The sequence below is a fragment of the Schistosoma mansoni genome, chromosome 6 (genome assembly GCF_000237925.1).
Source record: "Schistosoma mansoni strain Puerto Rico chromosome 6, complete genome".
Lineage (NCBI taxonomy): Eukaryota > Metazoa > Platyhelminthes > Trematoda > Strigeidida > Schistosomatidae > Schistosoma > Schistosoma mansoni.
This window is the reverse complement of record NC_031500.1, coordinates 4,966,516-4,988,957: the sequence shown is the minus strand read 5'-3', so window position 1 is coordinate 4,988,957 and position 22,442 is coordinate 4,966,516. Positions and strand designations below refer to the sequence as shown.

Below are 22,442 nucleotides of genomic sequence, written 5' to 3'. Positions count from 1 at the left end.
TATAATTTTCCTTTACAGATTGATTGTGTAATTTTCCGAAAAACTCTGACTTGTCAGTTTATCTTTGAAATTTTTCCTAGCTTTTAAAATGTTTACGAAGAGTTTTAGGTGACTTGTAACAGTACCATATTCAATATACACAGTTTACTGAAACACATGCAAGTGATCTGAAAATTATGGTGAAGTTTTCATTGAAGAACTAGTGATCAGTCACCACTAAGACATTTAAAAAAGTGCTTTAATCTTAGTCGGTAACTATCCCTGTACGAAAGTATATATATATATTACATGAAGACTGAGGAACTTGTTGAAATGTTTTGTCCTGAGAGTTTCGCATTGTACTAAGTATGTAAATGAGTTAATAAACTTAGTGCCATGACATGTTCGATAAATGAGATTACATGAAATGTTTTAGATGTTATGTCCTACCGCTCATAAATTCAATGTTCTTTCACTGTACACTAATGTTTTTTCCTATAGGTGAGAGTAGAATACTTACAGCAGCCTGATCTGTATATTCGTGATGTATTGGAACGTGTTAAACCAGAATTCCTACAAGCCAAGTATAATCTACCACCATTGTCATCTAACGATGTTCAGAATTATTTGCAAAAGCAAATTATGGATAATGAAGCAAATAATGAAAGTAGTAAGGATATTAATTCAACTTTATCAGAATCCTCTACTAAACCTTTATTATGGAATGACTATCCAGAATTGTTTTTAGAAACCTTAGCTCGACAAAGTGGTAAATTACTAAAGGTAATTGGAAAATTGTTATCATTTTGTATAATATGTGTCTAGTCAGTTCATTAACCTATTATGAAATCCGATCTTTATGATACATGTCACTTAATACTGTTCATTTATGACGCCCAACTTTCTAATTAACATTTTTCCCTTAATTAGTAATGTGATTGTGGTACTATGATACTTACTTTTTAAGTATGAAAGAACAAAGAGTTTTTCAGTCGGGACGACAAAACCAAAAGTTGTTGTCAGTTCACGAAGATATTGGTTGTCGGACAAAGACATATTGTTAGGTATAGACTATCTGGTTTGGGGTCCTTGCAATTGTCGTTATCAATGTTTAGAGGCGCAAAGTGATATGACTGAGAATTGGTTGCAGTGGTGTTGATGAATTCACTCTTTGTTTTCGTTCAGATCTTGGATTTCAAAATTATCTTATTTCCCTTCTTTCAGCAAATTCTTTTTGAATCGTATTGTCTACACCCTTATCTTTTTTATTACCACTGATATTGTTACTACTTCTATTACTTTGGCGTTTGTCTTGATAATCTCATCTTACTTTGTTGATATGGTACGGTAGCTTAAACGAATACACATATGTGACAGCTTCTACGTTGCTCATGGCCAACCAACTGACATTCACTTCCAAACACCAGTTCTGTTGTCTTAGAACAGTAATTTTCTGAATCCAATGGTTTCTTTCCGAGTATATTGTATAATCTTGTTTTAACTCTTAACTTTAAATTATTATCGTCTATTATGTTTGTCTGATATCTACTTTGATTTTCGTGCACATGAAACACAGTGGAAGATTATACTTACATTATAGCTGGCGAACCTAGTTGTTTGGTTTCTGCTTCCTGTTACTTTTAGAGCACTATTTTCCCATAATAATAAAAATGATAAAGATACGACAAGAATTCTGGTCAAGTTATAACTCTATCAATAGACGAATTACATGGAGTGATATATTGAAGCGATTTCACATATATAAACCAATATTAAAACATTGTAAATAATGCTCATAACCTTCTTTAGAACAGTGACCATCAAAACTTGTGAAAGCCCTGAAGTATTACCGGAATTTCCCATAAAATCCTCTGAAATCGCTCTACACTTGTGCAGGATATTTCACACATATAGACTGTGATTATGCAAAATCTACTCGGTGTTGAAATTAACTTTGTCTTCCACCTACATTATCTTTATATATCTTTTCCGGACTAACTAGGCTGGTGAGCCGGATTTAAACACGACTGCTAAGCGTGTACTGAATGACTTTCAACGTGGTCGACTACCCTACTTTGTCAAACCACCTATGGAGGCGGAAGAACTTAAACAGAATGATGTTATCGATGAATATTCAGAAGAAATCGTCAAGGTATTATAAAAATTTGTACCCAATAATATCTTGTTATTACTACATTTTACATTTACATTAATATTGATGATTTCTCACAGTTTAATAAAGATAGAAATTAGGACCGTTGTTTGTGTCCGAACTCCCACATTCCCACATAAACCAGTGAGGAGTTATAAACGAGAAGACTGCGTAATGGAAAAGAGAAATATCTTATGTTTTATAGACTAATAAACCTATTTTACGATGGAGTTAACAAGTGAGTAGTGGAGATACTAAACGTAAATGCGTTGGGATTTCAATAAGAGTAAAGCATAAAAATTTATTGTTGTAAATCAACCCCATTTTCTGACCTGATACCTGTATTCCTTGCAGTAGAATGATTCTACGTGCCTTCGCTTCTTTTAATACATATTACCATCGAAAGAAATTTCTTTCAAGTTTCTAAACATAATTTATCGTTTTGAATAATTAGTCCAACTCTTGACACTATGGACAGAATAAAACAAAGACAAGACTATGCTTTATTAAACCCGATAAAATGTTGTTAATTTAGAGAGAAAGAAAAAACAGGCTACTAGATTCGAATTCCGTCCGGTATTTTCCTAGTTAAGCGAAGTGATGCTAAGGGGCTTTCAAACTTACATACAGTTTCCCCTACCTGAAGTACAAAAACCAATAAAAATTTCAAATTATTAATCTCACTGAAATAATCAAATAACAATCTACTAACTATTCCGCTCCCTGTTATAAAAATCAGTTGAAAGAAAGAACCAGTTGTAACGGATACAATGGGATGTACCAAGCTTGAAGTATAATTTCAATTACTCATAAAAACAAACGGGCTTTTGTCTGTTACTGTTGATAAGATGAAATATTCGTGAAACCTAAAGTAGGCTTGTAAGTAATAACAGCTATGTTATAGCAAAGAGATGGTATTTGTGATTTAGTTAATGAAGTGACCTCATACCTTTAACATTAGGCGTCATTCTGTAATATACTTGCCTTGTTTAAATTACTTTGTTCCGATTAATAGGACTTATCAGTGGACGTACCAGATAAGGATCAATCCATTACTGATGTGATTTCTTCTACTGATACCGGTTTCACAGAAGATTTATCCGAGACAGACTGTGTAAGTTCATTTCCCCTATTATCAGCTTTCATTAGGTAGTTTAATGACTCGTGTAATGTAAACCACGCTCTTTAAAAAGAACTATAAATTGTACGGAGTAGCTTCATAAGATTTATTGTTTGTAAGGGAATCACTACCGACCTTCACCTGTATTGTATTTATATTGAACTTGATTGTTTCGACGAATCCTCTGGCTCAAAACAATGTCACTTCGAGAATCACATGTCTTAGTACATTCACATCCTAATTTACAAATAATTAGCTCGAATGGCTACCCATGGTTGCTGTTACTGAATCTTATTAGTTTCCTGCTTTCGGGAAATACTTGTCTTAGATACTCTATTTCCATTAGTACAATGTGCAGAAAATAACCTTATATTTTGCTACTGTTAAACTAATGTAATAGCTTTACATGTACTTGTTGTACGGATCATGTCAATTTCCACGTCGTTCAGCTGCCCTGTTTATACTATATCGAGAAGTTCGTCCTTACCCCTCGCCTATATTTATCTTGATCAACACTTTGTTTTCTGTATTATTTTAGAGTGATGGAGAGTTGGAATCAAGTAAACTACTCAACTACGATCTAAACACTAATGATGTTAATGTTAAAGCCATAAAAACTTCAAAGGAACCAGTCCAGACCTTGACGTCAAGACAAAAAAGAAGTATGGACAGAGCTATACGACGTCAGAAAAACCGTGCAGGTCGTCAATTTTACAAAGAAATTCGTGATCAGCGGCCAGGTAGAAATTATGGAAGTAATAGCCAAGACCTGAGAAAACTAAATTGCCGATCCAAGGTTAATAAAAGGCGTTAATAAAACAAATATTAAGACTGGATATTGGTCGACTATGTACATAATGTTACTTTGTATCAAAATACACCTTACACCTGGACAGAGGTCTTCTTGACACTAACTGACTGTACATTTTTTTCTTTCTTGTAACGAAATTGACCCCAAGCTGTCTACGAGATTAGTCACCTTACTATCAGTAAGTCTAATAATCAAAAGTTAGCTGTATTATTGCGGGTAAATACATTCATCATCGTCCTCCAACAATTTCTATCGAATCAGTATTGAATAATATTGTTTGCTACATCGTTTTTTAGCACCGAACTGTAAGACTATGTGACATTACATGTTACGGACGTGCTTCACCATGTATTGACTGTGGATGTGTGCCAAGTTCACTTAGCAGGCGCATATGTATCCGGTGTCCTTTGTACCAATATGTATGTGATTAAATAAATAAATAAAACAGGCTGTTTATTTGGAGCATTCGGGAGCGTAGTATGTTCACTTACCTCTCTAAGATATGATCACGCCCATACATATCATTGGATGCCAAACCGGAAAGGAAAAGACTAAACTACCTACCCCCTTACCATTGTTGACTGTATTATAATATTTTGCCATCCTGAGGCAGGTCGATGACAGAATCCTGGCTCTGTACACGACACTCAAGTTTGGAACCAGCGTTCCCAAATGGAGGTATTTTGGCGGCGCATCCGCTTTGTAACGTAAAAGTTGCAAAACGAATATCCTTGCAATCACAGGCGAGATATCTTTTCAACAAGTAACCAGTGTTTGAAGGGAAAGGGAACACTACATGGACTGTCATGTCATCGTACTATCTCACCAAGGTTTGTACCGTAGTGAAAATAACCTTTGAGCGATACCAAGCATTGTTTAGCTCCTAGCGTAAGTTACTACAGCGAAATTGACTGAAGATTAGTATCAACTGTCAGAAACATATGTGACTGTTTTATGAGCTCAAATTTGTGAAAAGCTTGTATGGTTGGACGGAACCTATGAGAAACAAAGTCCCTGAAAACGACCACAGTAACTTCCGTGAAGTTTCAGTTTATTTACACGTGGTCAAGAAGTTCTTAATTACGTTTTTAGGAAATTTACTTTTGGTAACACGGCAGAATGGTTGTACGACGAGTTAACCATAGAGGTGGCCTTAATTGGTTCCAGTAGTGCCGTCGACACACTGAATCACTACCTAAACTAAACGAGTTTGGACAATACGTATGGTACTCAGCTGTAGAGACCAAAAAGACTTATAGCACTAATTACTCGTTCGTCCAAATTTGTACTGCTGGATGCGGGTGACTAGTCATCGGCTAAAAAGTGTTGTAAACCATTTGAAGAAGTCTGGAGAAATGGATTGACAGTCTAAGAACGTCCTACATTTTCATATCAGTTAAGCATCAACGTAGGACTTTGCAGAACTGAAATCCATGGCAAATCAGGGTGAGATAAAATGCTAAGTCGGGAGAACATCATTTAAATAAGTCCCTTGTACCAGTCCAAACGGTAAAGAATTCTAACCGCTGATTATTCTCAAATGGTAGTTAGTGACTACAATCCGAACTTCCAGTAGCCCCCCTCAAGTCCATGTAAAGAGTGGTTCGTATGACGTCCAAGGACATTAACGATACTATAGGTTATCATGAAATCACTACTGACTATTTTATATTGAGATGAAAAGTTGTTTTTGGGAATTCTTGGTACAATTTGAGCTTCAAAAGTCAAGCTAACCTAATGGCGCTCTCAAGTAATATTATCCTTGCAAAGTGGATGAAAACTACCTTTCCGAACTTCGAAGCCAATTAAGAATTAACGACAGCGCTATTGAAATATCTGGACGATGTGAGGTTCGCAACATCCCACAGACAGGCTACTCTACGAAGTTGAGAGTTAATCCATTGGTAATTTCCCGACCTCGAAAACGAACCAGATCGTCATGAAGTATTTAAGTTCCCTTAAGCCCGAAACGTCCCCAATAGCTTCACATCATCACCAGAAAATATTTCAGAAGATATACGCTACCAGGGGTCTTTACAGCACACTAGAAAGAGCAAAGCCATAAATACCGGAAGGCAAAGGATACAAACGTGACATTTTGTATTCTGAGAGAAGTAATAAAATTCTACAGAGAAATACGACAAAAAGTACTAACAATATGTATGCTAATTACAACCTACAAGTACTCTGACACGGCAGGCGGTGGAGGGAGTCAGCTCTCCATCTCGAGATGCTCTCACATGGTCTAGCGTATGCAGACACTCCTAGAAAAGTCCTCGCCGTGGGGGTGATTTTACGAAGTTGTGAGGACGGAAAGCGAATATCCGGCGCTTTAAGTGAGTCAATGGATATAGAGGACCCACCTAAGGGAGTTTGAAAACCCTGATTCCAAGCCAATGGTGCACATGGCCTCCAGGATCCTGAGAGAACAAATGAAGTATAAACCTACTGTTGGCCATCGACTACCATGAGACTGTATCTCCTATTGTTGCTCCACCGCCTTATGGATTAGACCTGTGGGTCAAAGACTTGGATAGTGTCCGCTCAAGAAAACCACCTACGTCGGTTTGGGCACCCGCTCAATATTCCAGCCCTCGCACAAATAGAGTGGTTTGAGCGGTGCATATATATTTTGCGTCCCCTTGTACCAATCTTTATATGTTTAAATAAATAAATTAGACCAATGCTAGTTAATGACATACTATGGAAAAACAAAACCATATAGTAAATTACGAATTATTGACGAAATACACAAAGCCAGTACAGTTTATATATTCTTTTGTCAGTGGGAAATAATGTTTAAGTTCTGACTGTAGATGCACACAATTTACAGAATCACAAAACATTTTCTCTCAAATGTTCACTTTTTTGTAACTTTCTTGTTCCCCTGACCGATTGGGCCAGGTTTTGCGGCCAGTAATCTAGCGTCTTTTAATTTTTTTGCCTCTTCTTTTTCTTTCTGTTTGAATGCTATGTCACTTTCATCCAGCTCCTTTGACTCCTTCTTCGCCTGTTTTAGGGGCTTTTTCTTACCACCTTCCCGACCCGACATTCCGACTTCAAATCTTTAAAAGCAGCGCCCACATGTGTACATGGCTAGCTTCTTCCCTATTGGTGGATTTGGATTTGTCTATTTTTCGCTTGTTTGTATTCAACGTATTAGGAACCTTTATCTGCCAACTTCTCTTTCTATTGTCGGGTTGTTTTAATCTTACATTTGTGTTATTACTGGCACTGACTATTTCTTCCACTGTTATGTATCGATGTGTTCAGATGGTTGTGAACGGAATAGAAGCTTTCACTTAACGGGCTTCCGTGTCTAGTAGCAGTGGATCACCAATACCTCCAGGCAAGAACCCAGGTATATTAACGACAATAGAGGAAAAAAAGGAAATTGGTAAATTATAATAATAGGTTATCCTTAGTCCTTAAGAATTGGTCGTTTCCTGTTAAAGGACTCCTGTGAAGTCGCTTAGACTGGCTCAGTCGGCAACAAATTCCAGCATTTGACAACTCTTAAGGAGTAGAAGTTGTGTCTACAGTCCGTTCTGCTATGTCGGGTCTCCAGTTCTGGTTGTTACCCCTTAGGTTAGTATTGTAACTAAGCTTAAGTATATGTTTAAGGGGATGACCAGAAGTTTTAAGTACATTGTAAGCCATATGAAGGTAGCCTCTGAAACGACTATACTCTAACGCGTAAAGGTTAAGCGACTGGAGGCTCTCTTCATAAGGTTTGAATTTCAGTCCTCGAACTGATTTTGTGGCTGGACTTGGAAACGTTCCATAGTGTCCTTATCCTGTTCAATGTGCTTAGTGAATCGCAGCTCACTTTTTTTCGTTCCTCTTCTAAATTCTGTATCACATGTAAGGCCAGTAAGAAGTCTGTGGGCCCTGGAAAAATTGTCTTTGAGGCTGAAGCGCTCCTTCGTTAGACGAAAGTCCACTGACAGTTAACATCCAGGACGACCAGTGAGGATTGTAGCCATAAATATATTCCTAAAATCAATATCTCTGTAAGTCTTCGGTATCTGATACTGACCACATCAGTTTTAGTGGACTCACCTAGCCGAACGCGCTCGATCATGAGTCCGCACCAGATCACGAGTGGGTTCGTCCTGCTTTACATCTCCTACATCCGCTAGTCAGCTTACATTGATCATTTCACAATATATTGATATTGTGTCAAATATACCTCCGAACCTCTTCGCTTTTGACTTCTGATTTGACTGCGTTGGCGTCACTGGTTAAGGCGCTGTCAAACTTCAAAGACTTGTGACATCTTTAGGATTATTCAACTGGTTGACATGGGTAGGAGATCAAGTAAGGATTCCCTCTTATATTTCTGTAATATGTTGACAAAAACATTGATGGTCACCTATTGAGAGTATTCGTTCAAGCAGGTTACTTAGGAAATCGTTTCTTCTGGCTATCACGATTGCATAATCAAGGTTCAGCACTGACAGCGAGCTTTGACTTCAACGTAAGTTAGAAGATCTTATCTCCCCCATTCAACATGAGTAGGCCCAAGTCGTCGAAAAAATCACTTACGGTAACGATCTACACAAATGCTGTTCCTCAAGCTCCTTTAATACACAAGTTATCTTCAGGTTAGACACAAACCTAAAAATATTTGAACGTTACATAAATGTTTAGACCGGTTTTCTGTAGTTGCATACTGTTTTCTTAGCATTATAACGTCTCAAATATGTGTACATGAGCTGCTAATATAGATACTCTTCATAATTGCTTCGTGTTTAACATTCTGGTCAGGATTAGTCAGTTGTTGGTTCTTTAGTACCAGAGTCTAAAAGGGATTGGTTACAAATAGGTAGTTTCTGTTCGGACCACCTATGAACCTGATACAACATATCACAAGTCACATTGTGAGTACTGTAACTTCCATAATAGTCATCTTTGGAACTGTATAGGCTTTATCCTGAGTAATCAGTAGAAATTACCACTACTATCTCTCACAGTAGTCAGTTTTATAGCTCTTAGTCCGTTATGTTATCATGTATTTTGAAGTCTACTTTTTTTATTTCCAACCAGAAGCAATGGCGTTTCGGGCGTAGCATAGTTCTGAAACTTACTGGTGGTTCGTTAAAAACAGAAAGTATTTTAGGCGAAATGTTACAGCATTGCAATGTCCTTCCTTCTATATTGCATTTTTTATTTTCTATGCTTTCTAGATAGACATAAGTTGGGTATAGAGGTGGAAATTTAAACTTATTGAGATTAGTAACTGAAAGAACTTAGATAACCACTCCTAACCTGAAATCACTGAGCACCGGTTTCTTCTTAGTTTTTAACTCCTCTGCAGAGCGTATCCATAACATTACCATAGGCCTAGGATTAAAAAATTTGTAAATGTGTGATCGTGCACCAATAGGTGTACGTGTTTGACTTCATTTAATTCATATCTTCACCTTATTTGTACATTTTCTGTTATTAACTTTAAAAGGTCACTTAGCCCCACTGCTCAAGTTTCTTGCATAACAACTATAGCCATGCTGGCCACTGTTTGACACAATCCATGTGCTACCCTTAATATTCTTTATTATTTACCATGTAGCTATCACTTTACTAAATTTCTAACATACCTGGTGCACATCCTTTTAGTTAGCGTTAATGGACATGATTTTAGTTGGTTATCCAACATTTCGTTTTAGCATACCTCATAAAATATGGTGACAGTGTATTCCAACGGGGAGCTTAGATTAAGGTAATATTCATACATACGACAAATGGAGGAGAGCCCAACATCACAGAAGGAGGGGGTGGCATTACTAACCAGCAAACGTGATGGTGGGGAGATAACCTCAATCTCCATATATCTGTAGGACAGAATTAGTTGTTAAATTATATCTCCTTACGGTCAAATGGGATGTCACTAACCATTGCTATTGGTGTTGGTTTATCGCGCAGAGTACCTCTTTAAATTATATTTCTAACCTTGAATTGTTTTCACTTCCCACGGAGTAATCCTATCACAAGCAAAACTAGAGAGTTCACTGAAAATGAAGCCTGCTCATGACCCTAAGAATCCCATTAAAATAAAAATGGGCTGGAATAGCTTCGAAAAAAAGGAGATAGCTGTATATCAGAATACTGTTTTCAGCACTATGTTTTATAACTACACGCAATCTTATACTTTCAGCTTCTTTTTGAACCACCTCCATTTATACAGTTTTTGTTCATCCACGCCATATCTACGCTTGTTTTCTTTAACCCTTTAGATTGCTCTTGCTTAGAAGGTACCTTAATAAAGGAGGATTAGACTAACTAGACATACCTAAACTATTACACCACAAATGACCCATGAACATTTTCTGCTATGTTTCTCATCATTCATTTTTCTTATCCTCTTCCGCAGCACCCTCGAGACATGCGATCGAAAACATGTATGGTGACTTCGTCCTTCGCCACCATTAGCTCCTCAGAAGTTTCAGAAGGACATAAGGTTGCGGTTTCTAGAAGCTTCAACTTTGTATGGATTTATTCTCAACCATCAGTTGTATGTCGCAGAGCAACTCCCATAAAGCGCTGCAACTGTCATGTTAACAATACGAGTCTTAATAATATTATTTACATTCATATGTGGTAATTGTTCCTAATAATTCTATGGCCAATTTACCTTACAAAACATCAACCTGAGTAACTTACTGAGGTGAAGTCTGTATGATCTAGAACAATTTGATCTTGCCTGTAAACTGGCATGCCTCATGTGACAAAATAAATTATTATTATCATAGTTGTGAAACTTATGGAACTTATGGTTACATAACAATTAACACTTCGTGTAATCATCTATACTTTTTCTCTCCACATAACTAACTCATTTCCACCTGCGCTCATTAACAGAAACATTGTAATTATTTCTACACGGATATTATGGTCAACTGAAAGCGTTTATCGCTCAGTCCAAGTACACCATTTAGATGAGGTTCAAAGTATCAGTAAAGGTTTCAGGTAGTGCGTCTTACATATAGTTCCCATATAGAACCCATATTAAACATTCCTTACCGAGTGCGGAATTGCAGTGTGTAGAACAACTAGCTTATCATATAGACTAATATCCAGGCCTTGTTCTGTGATGTTGTTATAACATGTATCGGCAACTGTCATTATCTTGTGCTCGCCTATTAAAGAGCAGCGATTTATTGATCGGACCAGTGACACACGAGACTCGTACGAGCAGTCCAAAGTACTTGTCGGTCCTGCTATCTGTCTAGTACAGCCAGTTAAGTCCAGATCATAAATGACAGTCTCTGAGGTATGAATCGCTATATTTCAAATATACTGAGTTTATATACCAATCAAACAGACCACATCGTACCATAAAATAGAAAATAACATTTGTACAAGATTTGGCCAAATGTGGCTATGAATGTGGGAGGCAGTAATTAATAGACTGGGGATAACTCAAGAATGGTAAACCATACAGTAATAGTCTATGGATCAAAATAAAGCTCATAATAAAAGGAACATGAATATGAACAGTTCGGTTACTCTACAGTTATACAATAGGAAATATACGTATCGTCTTGGTCCATAAATAGTCCTTAAAATCTACGATTTATAATTTTCCTCGGGATATAACAGTGGAAACCGTTATACCAGAATTACCCAGACTTTATGAGGTGGATTACCGACTACAACTCATAACTGTCATACAGCACTTTCTGACGTTTAGAGAGATAAAGTTTCCGATAGGCTGAAAGCATTATCAAAGTGTACAAGCGGAAAAATAAAGCCATTCGAACCATCTTTTATGGGCCAAAAGACTTATACGGCCCATTTGACTATGGAATTCATTGTCTTTTACAAATTTTATTGTTCGTTGTTTATTATCTACTTTTTATTGCATCTTATTGAACTATGTGGTTCCCATTACTTTTCAACCGTAAAACAAGACACTTACTTCATGTTGCGATTTCGGTTTTTCTGCCGACAATTTTGCATTACAGTGAAATTAAATCCCGTAGTTTAGTGTAATTCCACAATGGCGATTCCACAGTTGGTCAGACTGTGGTCACGATATCGAGAATTTGTAACCTAAGAAGACAAAATAAATGGTAACCCCCGGAAATAATAATAATAATAATTTATTCTCAAATAACATTGTTACATGAGGTTCAAATGGTTCAAATGGTTGAGGACGGAATAGAAGAAGCTTTCGCTTAACGGGCTTCCGTGTCTGATAGCAGTGGATCACCAATACCTCCAGGCAAGAACCTAGGTATATGAACGATAATAGAGGGAAAAAAAGAATTTGGTAAATCATAATAATATGTTATCCTTAGTCCTTAGGAATAAGTCAAGTTTTCTCTTAAAGGACTCCTGGGAGGTCGCTTGGACTAGCTCAGTCGGCAGCGAATTCCAGCACTTGACAACTCTAACGGAGTAGAAGTTGTGTCTGCAGTCTGTTCTGCTATGTAGGGTCTCCAATTTCTGGGTGTTACCTCTGAGGTTAGTGTTATGACTAAGCTTAAGAAGTTGTTTAAGGGGATGACCAGAAGTATTAAGGATACTATAAGTCATAAGAAGATCACCTCTAAGACGCCTATACTCTAACGGGTAAAGGTTAAGTGATTTGAGGCGCTCTTCATAAGGTTTGAATTTGAGACCCCGAACTGATTTCGTGGCTCGACGTTGTATACGTTCCAGAGTGACCTTATCCTTTTGGAGGGAGGGAGGAAATACTATGTTTCCGTACTCTAAGTGGGGACGAATAAAACTGTTGAAGATTATGTGGAAGGTTCTACCGTCAAACTGGCCAAAAATGCGCTTCAATGTTACCAGTGCAAGGTTTGCTTGAGAGGCGTTTTTGTCACAGTTCGCATACGATTTCAGGTCATAGGGTACCAACACTCCTAAATCTTTTTCAACTTGGGAAACTTCTAGAGGTGAGTTACCTAAGTTATAACTATAGTCTGCAACATGTCTCAGATGGACTACCTTGCACTTTGAAGTGTTGAAGGTAAGTCCGTTGTCGTCTGCCCAACTTTGAAGTCGAGTCAGATCCTCCTGCAGAACTAGTATATCATTGTGAGTACGTATCTCTCTCCAAAGTTTCACATCATCAGCAAAAAGCAATAAGTCAGATGAAACTTGTTGAGGAAGATCGTTAATATAAATCAAGAAGAGAAGAGGTCCTAGTATTGAACCCTGGGGGACCCCACTAGGACATTCCATAGCCTGAGAGAGAGTGAAGTTAACCCTGACCTTAAAATGTCGGTTTTCTAGGTATGAAGTGATCCAGTCAATTAAAGGGGGTTTTATACCCAATCGTCCAAGCTTCTTGATAAGACATGCATGGTTGACCCTATCAAAAGCTTTTGAGAAGTCCAGGTAAATGACGTCAACCTTCCCCTTGCGATCAAGGATGGTTGTCCATTTATCCACCGCAGTCAGCAGGTTGGTCGTACAAGAATGACCTTTTCTGAAACCATGCTGTTGAGGCGAGAAGAACTTTGAGGATGATAAGTGTTCTAGTATGCCGTCGAATACTAGGGATTCCATAATTTTTGAAGGTATGGAGAGAAGGGCCACTGGTCGGTAGCTTGAGGGTTCACTGCGTCGACCTCCTTTGAAAATTGGTGTGATGTGGGCCAGCTTCCATATTTCCGGTAGTTTGCCTCTGCTTAGCGAGTGTGCAAACATCACGCTAAGTGGTGTCGCCAGGATTGAAGCTGCTTCCCTCAATACGGCGGAATGAACCATGTCCGGACCAGGAGAAGTGTCTTTTTTTAGGTTCTGCAGTTTACGGAGCACCAAGTCAGCACTCAGGTCCACTTCGGAAAGTCCTGTACAGGTGCAGGTGAAGCTTTCGTCAGTATGGTTGATGTGGGTCAGTTGGAATGTCCGGGAGTAATGTTCAGCCAAAAGGTTAGCGGCATCACTGTCGTTGTTGGTCGGGCCATTAGGACCAAGCAGTTGGGAAACTCCAGTTTTGCCTTGTCGAAGAGAAGCTGCATAACTGAACAAGCTTTTCGGATTGGAGACGAATCTATCGATAAGCTTGGTCTGGAACTGAAGCCTGTCTTCTCTTATTGCCTTTGTGCATGTGTTCCTTATATGTTTGTATTGCCTGTACGCGCCGTTGTTATCCGTTCGTTTATATTCAGCCCAACAGTGCCTTTTGCGGCTTAGCAAACGACGAGTGCGGTTCTTGATGATTGCAGGTTGCTTGTAGCTTTTTGGGACCATTTTAGGAACTGAATGCTCAGTAGCACATAAGATCGTGTGCAGTAAAAAATCCCAATGAGCATCCACTTCAATTTCAGGGCGAACATTCCAATCCACCTGTTGAAGATAGTCCTGTAAAGCTAACACATTCAACCGTTTGAAGTTCCAGCGCTTGTTGCTAGTAGGATATCGTAGCTCCGTCTTGCTGACAAAGCTGAATGATAAGACGGCGTGATCACTTTTGCCCAGGGGAGCCAGGATTGAGAGGTCGTCAACTAGGAATTCTTCGTTTGTGAATACCCAGTCTAAGCGTGACGGCGTCTGACTGTTTCTCCAACGGGTTGCCGACTTCACATTTTCAAATAATCCCAGGTCGCCGATAAGGTTGAAGAACAGAGCTTCAGTAGAGTTGGCACCACCAATGTATGTATGTTCCACGAAGTTGATTCTAGGGAGATTGAAATCCCCTAGAATCAGGATATGAGAGAATCCAAGACGCGTAGAGCGAGTTAATCCTTCCAGCAGACGTTTGTCATACTCGATGTCGGCAGTGGGCTTCCTGTAAACGACCCCAACTAGGCACCTCGAGGTGGTAGAAAATCTTACTGAGCACCATACTGACTCGTCAAGATTGTGAAACTCTTGATTGTGAAGTTGGTGCGCATCCAGGCATGACCGTACGTATAGTGCTACCCCACCCCCCATTCCTGTTTTTCTGTCGTTGCGAAATAAAGACATCCCAGTTATTGCTAACTCTTGGTCCGTAAACTGAGACGTTATCCAAGTTTCGGATATTCCTATCAGATGGGCATCATTAGCGTTGCTAAGTTCACGTAGCTCATCCATTTTGTTTGGCAAGCTCGCAGCGTTCGTGTATAGGCAGTTTATGCTTTCAATTTGGAACGCGTGAGCCTCTTCCTGTTTGTCTATATGAGCCGTGCGTGAGTGGACAGGTAGCCTACCTATACGATGTTTACCGAGTTGGTAGTCCCTGTCCTTTACACGTTTTTTTTATGATCAAGACAGTCCACGAGTGGAATTGTCAGCTCCAGCTTTCGTCTGTGCTTGATCCTGCTGTTGTGGGGCCTACCCGGATGCATATGGATGCCAGTTGGCAACCGACGTCTATTGGCACGAAATGCTTCCAGAGTTGCAGCCGCCATGTGGGAGGAGGGGAAGGTTATCTTCAGCAGCCGGGGCCTAGAGTCTCCGTCTCTCTTGGCCAGTCTCATTACCTGTTGGGTCAATATGTTCTTGAGTTTTAAGGAATGCTTGATGAATTTCCATTCCCGAATATCAGAGTTTGCTTGAGCTGGGTCCGTATTTTCCGGCACACCTTGCACAATGATATTTCGTCCACGGAAGAACGCCTCACGAGATTCCTTAGGGATGTTCCGGATGAGATTTCGTTCAGAATACGGTATGTCGGGCAGTATTCTTACGTTCCCATCGGACCTCAGTAAGTGACTGGCTAGCAGGACGTCCTCTACGTCGGAGGCATTCTTAAGTGTAACACGAAGCAGCCTCGGGTGGTTTAGGTGGTTAGAGTCCTTCCCCCGAGTGAGCCGTGTGACGGTCAAAGGCTCTATTCTAGGGAGTTCCAGCCTCTTGATTAATTCTCCCCAGAGCATCCTGTCGTTTTTGTCCTGCAAACTGAGAGGAAGGTCGGGGTTGTCAATAAGGTTCATGATTATGACAGAGTCGTCACGAACCGCAATTGATTTCCCAGGTTTTCCAAGGCGTCTAGGTTTGGTATCTTGTTGTTTGGATGTCGAGGCGCGTTTTCGATTCCTGGGCTCAGTGATGACCGGGAGGACAGTCTTGGGTGTAGACTGTGCGGCCAAAGCATCAATTGATTTACGCACGATACTTGGGACGTTCAGTTTCGGAGGGGACGCTTGGGCTTTATTACTCCTGTTAACGTGAGTCCATCCACCTACAAGATTTTTAGGAACCACTGTCTCATTCAAGGACCGTTCCCCGGGGAACCCAAGTTTACTGAGGGAGTCGATGACAGTCGATGTTAGGATGGTGCTGAGTTTCAACACATCATCACTCGTGCTGTTAACAGCACCGTCGATATCCGACCTGTCAGTATCCTTTTTCTTATTTGCCCTATGCGTTCCAGCTTTGTTACCCGTCATGATGATATCATTTACCGAATTCTTAGACAACTTATCTCTCAGACCTGTCAGTAAAGTAATGATAGTACCCAACATAACTACCGTATCGGTGTTGCAGGCAACACATACCCACCTACGATCAGACTTGCTGAGTCTGCTATAGGCTGCTGCTGTTAGATCTGTACATGCTTCATGGAACCAACCTTTACAGTTGTCACATTGCATGCCAGATGTAACGGCAAAACGGCAACCAGGTCTCTTGCATGAATTTTTCATGGCTAGTGATTTAGACTGTCTTAAAAATATAAGCAGTAAATTTAGGACCGATAAAAAAAAACACACAGTAAACAAAAACTATCAAAAATGTATAAAAACAGTTAACGATAAGCTAAAGCTAGCCTTTACGTGAAAACTATAAAAAAAACCGATAGTGAGCTGAGGCAAAACCACAGTTAACTATTAATTTGAGTGAAACACAAAAAAGAAGTAATCTACCGAACGTATAGCTCACAATAGATTCTTTGGATTGGATATGATACTTTTGTTGCGTAAGAACACAGCAAAAGTTTGAGAAATGTAAATCACGTTAGGACTAAACTTCCCGTTCGAATAGCCGCGTTAGTCATGCCGGTTTACAGGCAAGATCAAATTGTTAAAGAAGTTACAATTTTCACTGTTGAAAATTACTCAGCTGGGTTGATATTTCATAAGATATGAATGTAAATGGATTTCATAAGGAACATGTCAATATCAATATCACACTTGGCGCACTTTATGGAGGTAGCGTTGCAACATACAACTGATGGTCGACAATAGATACATGCGAAGTTGGGGGCTTTTAGAAGTTTCGAACTTATATCCCTCCAGAATATCGGAAGCATTAATAACGGTGTAGGACGAAGTCACCCATGCCATTTCTGTTTTCGGTGGAGTATCTGCAGGAGGCTGAAAAAGGTGTAAGAAAAAGGAAGGACGAAAAGCAGAGCACACAATTTTCATGGAGGAATAGTTAAGGTATAACCATTTAGTCTATTTGTCTGTTACTGAAGTATTTATTAGGTAAGAACATACTAATGTGTTAAAGAAAAATAAGTGTGGGCAAGGTATGAGTGGATAAGGAACTGTATAAATGAAGGTAGTTCAGAAGGAAGTATGGAATTGTGTAATTATAAAATAAAGTGCTGAAAACAGTATTCCGATACAGATGGCTGTCTCCCTTTTTTTTCGAAGCTGTTTGAACTCTCTTTTTTTTGTTTACAGATTTTATAGGGTATAGAGTGGGCTTCGCTTTTAGCCAATTGTCTAGTTTGCTTGTATTAGGATTACTTGGTAGGAAGTGGAACCAATTCAGATTTTTTTTAACATGATTCAAAGTGGTATTTTGCATGAATAATTTCGCATCAATACCGTTGGTTCGTGACATCCCACTTGACATAAGGAGCCGTAATTTAATATGTTCTGCCCCACAGACACGGGTGGATTGAAGTTATCTCCCCACCATCATGTTTGCTGATCAGTAACGCCACCCTCCCTCCTTTTATGATGTTAGGCTCTCTTACGTTTGTGGTCGGTATGAATATTGCTTTTATCAAGGACCATATTTGGAATACACTGTCTCTACAAGTTCCATGTTACAAGCAAATCAGATGGTAATAGCATTTGTATTATGGGTTAGATATCCATTTAATATATCGTACTACTATGAATATAACTAATGGTAAAGGTTAGAAGAGACAAGTCAGATTATATGTGGTTAAGAGATGGTAAGGGCTAATAGCAGACCAGAGGATATGATAGTAAATATTGTAAAATTTTCAGGGTAAGAAAAAATAAAACACTGAACAACTCACAAGAATTTAGGACGTATGAGCTTCTTTTGATCGGCCTTAGTTGGTCAACATCCATAAGATTAGTGAGTTATCTGTCTACTTGTAATAAGAAAAATAAAAGGACATGACACTTAGGAAGAATAATTTGGATTTATCCATTAGAGAGATTCGAAAACTGAAAATGAGGGTTAGGAGCGGAAGGCCATGGTTAAAAATCAATAGATAGTGGGGAAGGATAAAGCATGTTTTCTTTAGTTTGGCTATATTCATACTAACGACAATGGAGTTCGTTATATTCTTGTTCCGTCTAGATATTGGGCGGTCCATAATAAAGTGCCTCATTGGTAGGCGGGAGTTCAAGGAATAGTTGGTGAAGTTCTTTAGAGTTTAGTAACAGGGTTATTAGCCTTTTAAATTTGGTAAAGGTGTCACAGTTACGGATAGGTATTGGCAACCTGTTCCACAATAAACTATACCGAACTGTAAAAAACTTACAACGCATTTGTTTTTGGTGTTTTTCGGTAAATAGTGTATATGCATTGTTTCTTATTCTATAGGCTGGGTCATTGATCATAGTTGGACAGGAGGTTAGGAATGACAGTCCATTTATTGCTTTGTAGAGAAATATCAGATTGTTCCTTAACCTACGGTGCCATAAAGGTTCTAAAGAGAGGTGCTTACATCTACTTGTGTAATCAAGAGTGGTGTCACTTCCTAGCAGTTGGCGTGTAAAACGTCTTTGAACATCTTCTACTCTTATTTTGTCAGTGGTATTCATATTAGAGAAGATAAAAGAGCAGTATTCTAAGGAAGGTCGTATACATATTTTGTAGAGGGTAAGCTTGGCATCTGTCGTGAAGAAATTTTTTGTTATGAAGCCAATTAGACGTCTGGCTTTAGAAATAATAAAGGAGGCGTGTGCTTTAAAGTTTAGGCTTCCTGTGTAATTTATTCCTAGATCGTGTACTGAATTAAGTGTCTGGACTTTAATTTTATTTAAGTAAAGTTGGGGTTCATAGGGGTGCTTTCCAAAGTGCATGATCCCGCATTTGTGGAGGTTAAATGGTAATTGCCACTTTTCGCTCCAGATAGTTAGGTTATTGAGATCATCTTGAATCAGGCGTACACTTTCACTTAGAACCTCAGGCTTATAGCTGTATACTATTTTGAGATCATCAGCATATAAGTATGGTTTCCCAGATTTTATGATGTTACATATATCGTTTATATACATGAGAAACAAAAGTGGGCCTAATACACTTCCCTGGATGACGCCACTAGTTATTGGTCTAGGTAATGAGAGACAGTCGTTGTACTTTACCATTTGTTTACGTCCCTTTAAGAATGAAACAAACCATGAATAGAGTGGGTTGTTGATTCCGAAGGACCATAGTTTGGCTAGTAGCCGTTTGTGTGGAACCTTATCAAAAGCTTTCTTAAAGTCTAAAAATATGACTGATACAAGGAGTCCATTGTCTCGTTTCAGAGTTATATCATTCATGTAGTCCACTAGGCATGTATCACATGATCTGGACCTGATAACTACCTCCTATATAGAAGCGATAGATTGAAAGGACGAGGCGGAGGGTGCCTTATTTATGCTCACTCTTGCTTAAACTCACTACTATGCGATTTACCTGAACTAAACAATCTGAAGGACTCGGTGTGGATTGTTTTAAAGCCATCAAATTCCATCACCTTACTGTTCGGCTGTATCTACCAGCAACCTAACTTGGCAATAGGTGAAATAGCAGTATTATCAGAGGTATTCGCACTAGCATCATCCCTTCCATTCACAGGCAAGCTCATTTGTGGTGACTTCAACATGCCTGAAATTTCTTGGTTTCCAGTCAAAGCTCCGAAACGTTATGAATCATTTATTGAATGTCTAGAACTAGGACAGTGGACTCAATATGTTAGTAGCCCTACCAGACACCAAAATATCTTGGACTTAGTCTTTACCAGTGGCCTCACTCCCAATACTGTGTATATTGGAAAAAAGTTCCCAGGTAGTGATCATAACGCTGTCGTATGTAGCCTTAATATAAAAAACACAAACGGTAGACGTAAAAATGTAACCCTTCGTAGAAACTATCGCAAGGTAGATTGGAATAATTTTCACAATTACCTAAGAAGCACTGACTGGGGAACATTCTTTACTGCAAACAATACCGACACACTAACCAATATATTTTATCACAACATCGAAAGTATCATGAACAAAATCGCACCTTTAGAGTACTGGAGACCTAAGTTTTCTAAAGATCTGTTTATACCGGTCGGTACACGAAGACATCTGCAGAGACATTGTACTCGCTTCCACAACTCTATTGACTTCTCCTCTTTAGTAACGATGACAGAAATACTTGTCCAGACAGACGCAAAAAGCAATCGAACAGGAAAAACGTGCTGTCGAACTTAGTAATAACTCCTCAGCACTCACCACACTCTTTCAAAATAAACTTAAACGTTCTAAGTCGAGAGGAAACATATTTATTAAAGACAAACAAGTATACGAAGATCCTAAACTTGTTACGAAACTACTTAATGAACAATTTTGTTCCTCATTAACTGATGAAAAACCACTTAATGATTCAGAACTTATCACAGTATCTGCCTGTGAGATTACTAACGTAGACTTCAATGTACAGAATATCTCTAAGGCAATTAGTACACTGAAACACTCCTACACTGATGGACCAGATGGTATTCCGGCTAGCATGCTAAAACGTGGAGGCGATGATATGTGTGTTTTATTACTCAAACTATTTGCGATATCACTCTCTACAGCGCATTACCCTACTGCCTGGAAAACTACACACATCATTCCCAAAATTAAAACAGGACCTGAAGCAAATGTTGAAAATTACCGACCCATAAACATAACTTCAGTGGTGTCTAGAGTGATGGAGAAAGTAGTTAAGGCGGCGTTAGTCCAACATGTAATTACTAATAATCTCATCTCGGTCTCCCAACATGGATTTCTTAGGTCCAGATCATGTGATACATGCCTAGTGGACTACATGAATGATATAACTCTGAAACGAGACAATGGACTCCTTGTATCAGTCATATTTTTAGACTTTAAGAAAGCTTTTGATAAGGTTCCACACAAACGGCTACTAGCCAAACTACGGTCCTTCGGAATCAACAACCCACTCTATTCATGGTTTGTTTCATTCTTAAAGGGACGTAAACAAATGGTAAAGTACAACGACTGTCTCTCATTACCTAGACCAATAACTAGTGGCGTCATCCAGGGAAGTGTATTAGGCCCACTTTTGTTTCTCATGTATATAAACGATATATGTAACATCATAAAATCTGGGAAACCATACTTATATGCTGATGATCTCAAAATAGTATACAGCTATAAGCCTGAGGTTCTAAGTGAAAGTGTACGCCTGATTCAAGATGATCTCAATAACCTAACTATCTGGAGCGAAAAGTGGCAATTACCATTTAACCTCCACAAATGCGGGATCATGCACTTTGGAAAGCACCCCTATGAACCCCAACTTTACTTAAATAAAATTAAAGTCCAGACACTTAATTCAGTACACGATCTAGGAATAAATTACACAGGAAGCCTAAACTTTAAAGCACACGCCTCCTTTATTATTTCTAAAGCCAGACGTCTAATTGGCTTCATAACAAAAAATTTCTTCACGACAGATGCCAAGCTTACCCTCTACAAAATATGTATACGACCTTCCTTAGAATACTGCTCTTTTATCTTCTCTAATATGAATACCACTGACAAAATAAGAGTAGAAGATGTTCAAAGACGTTTTACACGCCAACTGCTAGGAAGTGACACCACTCTTGATTACACAAGTAGATGTAAGCACCTCTCTTTAGAACCTTTATGGCACCGTAGGTTAAGGAACAATCTGATATTTCTCTACAAAGCAATAAATGGACTGTCATTCCTAACCTCCTGTCCAACTATGATCAATGACCCAGCCTATAGAATAAGAAACAATGCATATACACTATTTACCGAAAAACACCAAAAACAAATGCGTTGTAAGTTTTTTACAGTTCGGTATAGTTTATTGTGGAACAGGTTGCCAATACCTATCCGTAACTGTGACACCTTTACCAAATTTAAAAGGCTAATAACCCTGTTACTAAACTCTAAAGAACTTCACCAACTATTCCTTGAACTCCCGCCTACCAATGAGGCACTTTATTATGGACCGCCCAATATCTAAGACGGAACAAGAATATAACGAAC

General features: G+C 38.8%; 2 protein-coding genes across 2 annotated transcripts in view; one reads left to right on the top strand and one right to left on the bottom strand.

Moving 5' to 3' along the window:
- Smp_087810 (putative gtp binding protein) overlaps positions 1-4,065 on the top strand; it is a gene marked incomplete at both ends in the record, with an annotated part of 18,145 nt that extends 14,080 nt beyond the window's left edge. Inside the window, 4 exons of the mRNA XM_018798026.1 lie at positions 481-762; positions 1,982-2,131; positions 3,147-3,245; positions 3,790-4,065. Of these exons, the coding sequence (XP_018653009.1) occupies positions 481-762; positions 1,982-2,131; positions 3,147-3,245; positions 3,790-4,065 (807 nt within the window). The remainder of the gene's footprint in view (positions 1-480; positions 763-1,981; positions 2,132-3,146; positions 3,246-3,789) is intronic.
- Positions 4,066-4,648: 583 nt separating this feature from the next.
- Positions 4,649-7,114, bottom strand: Smp_169920 (putative translation machinery-associated protein; the record flags this gene model as incomplete). The annotated part of the gene is made up of 2 exons (XM_018798025.1): positions 4,649-4,760; positions 6,927-7,114. The coding sequence occupies 2 exons, from the start codon at positions 7,112-7,114 to the stop codon at positions 4,649-4,651; spliced, it is 300 nt and encodes a 99-aa protein (XP_018653008.1).
- Positions 7,115-22,442: the final 15,328 nt, after the last annotated feature.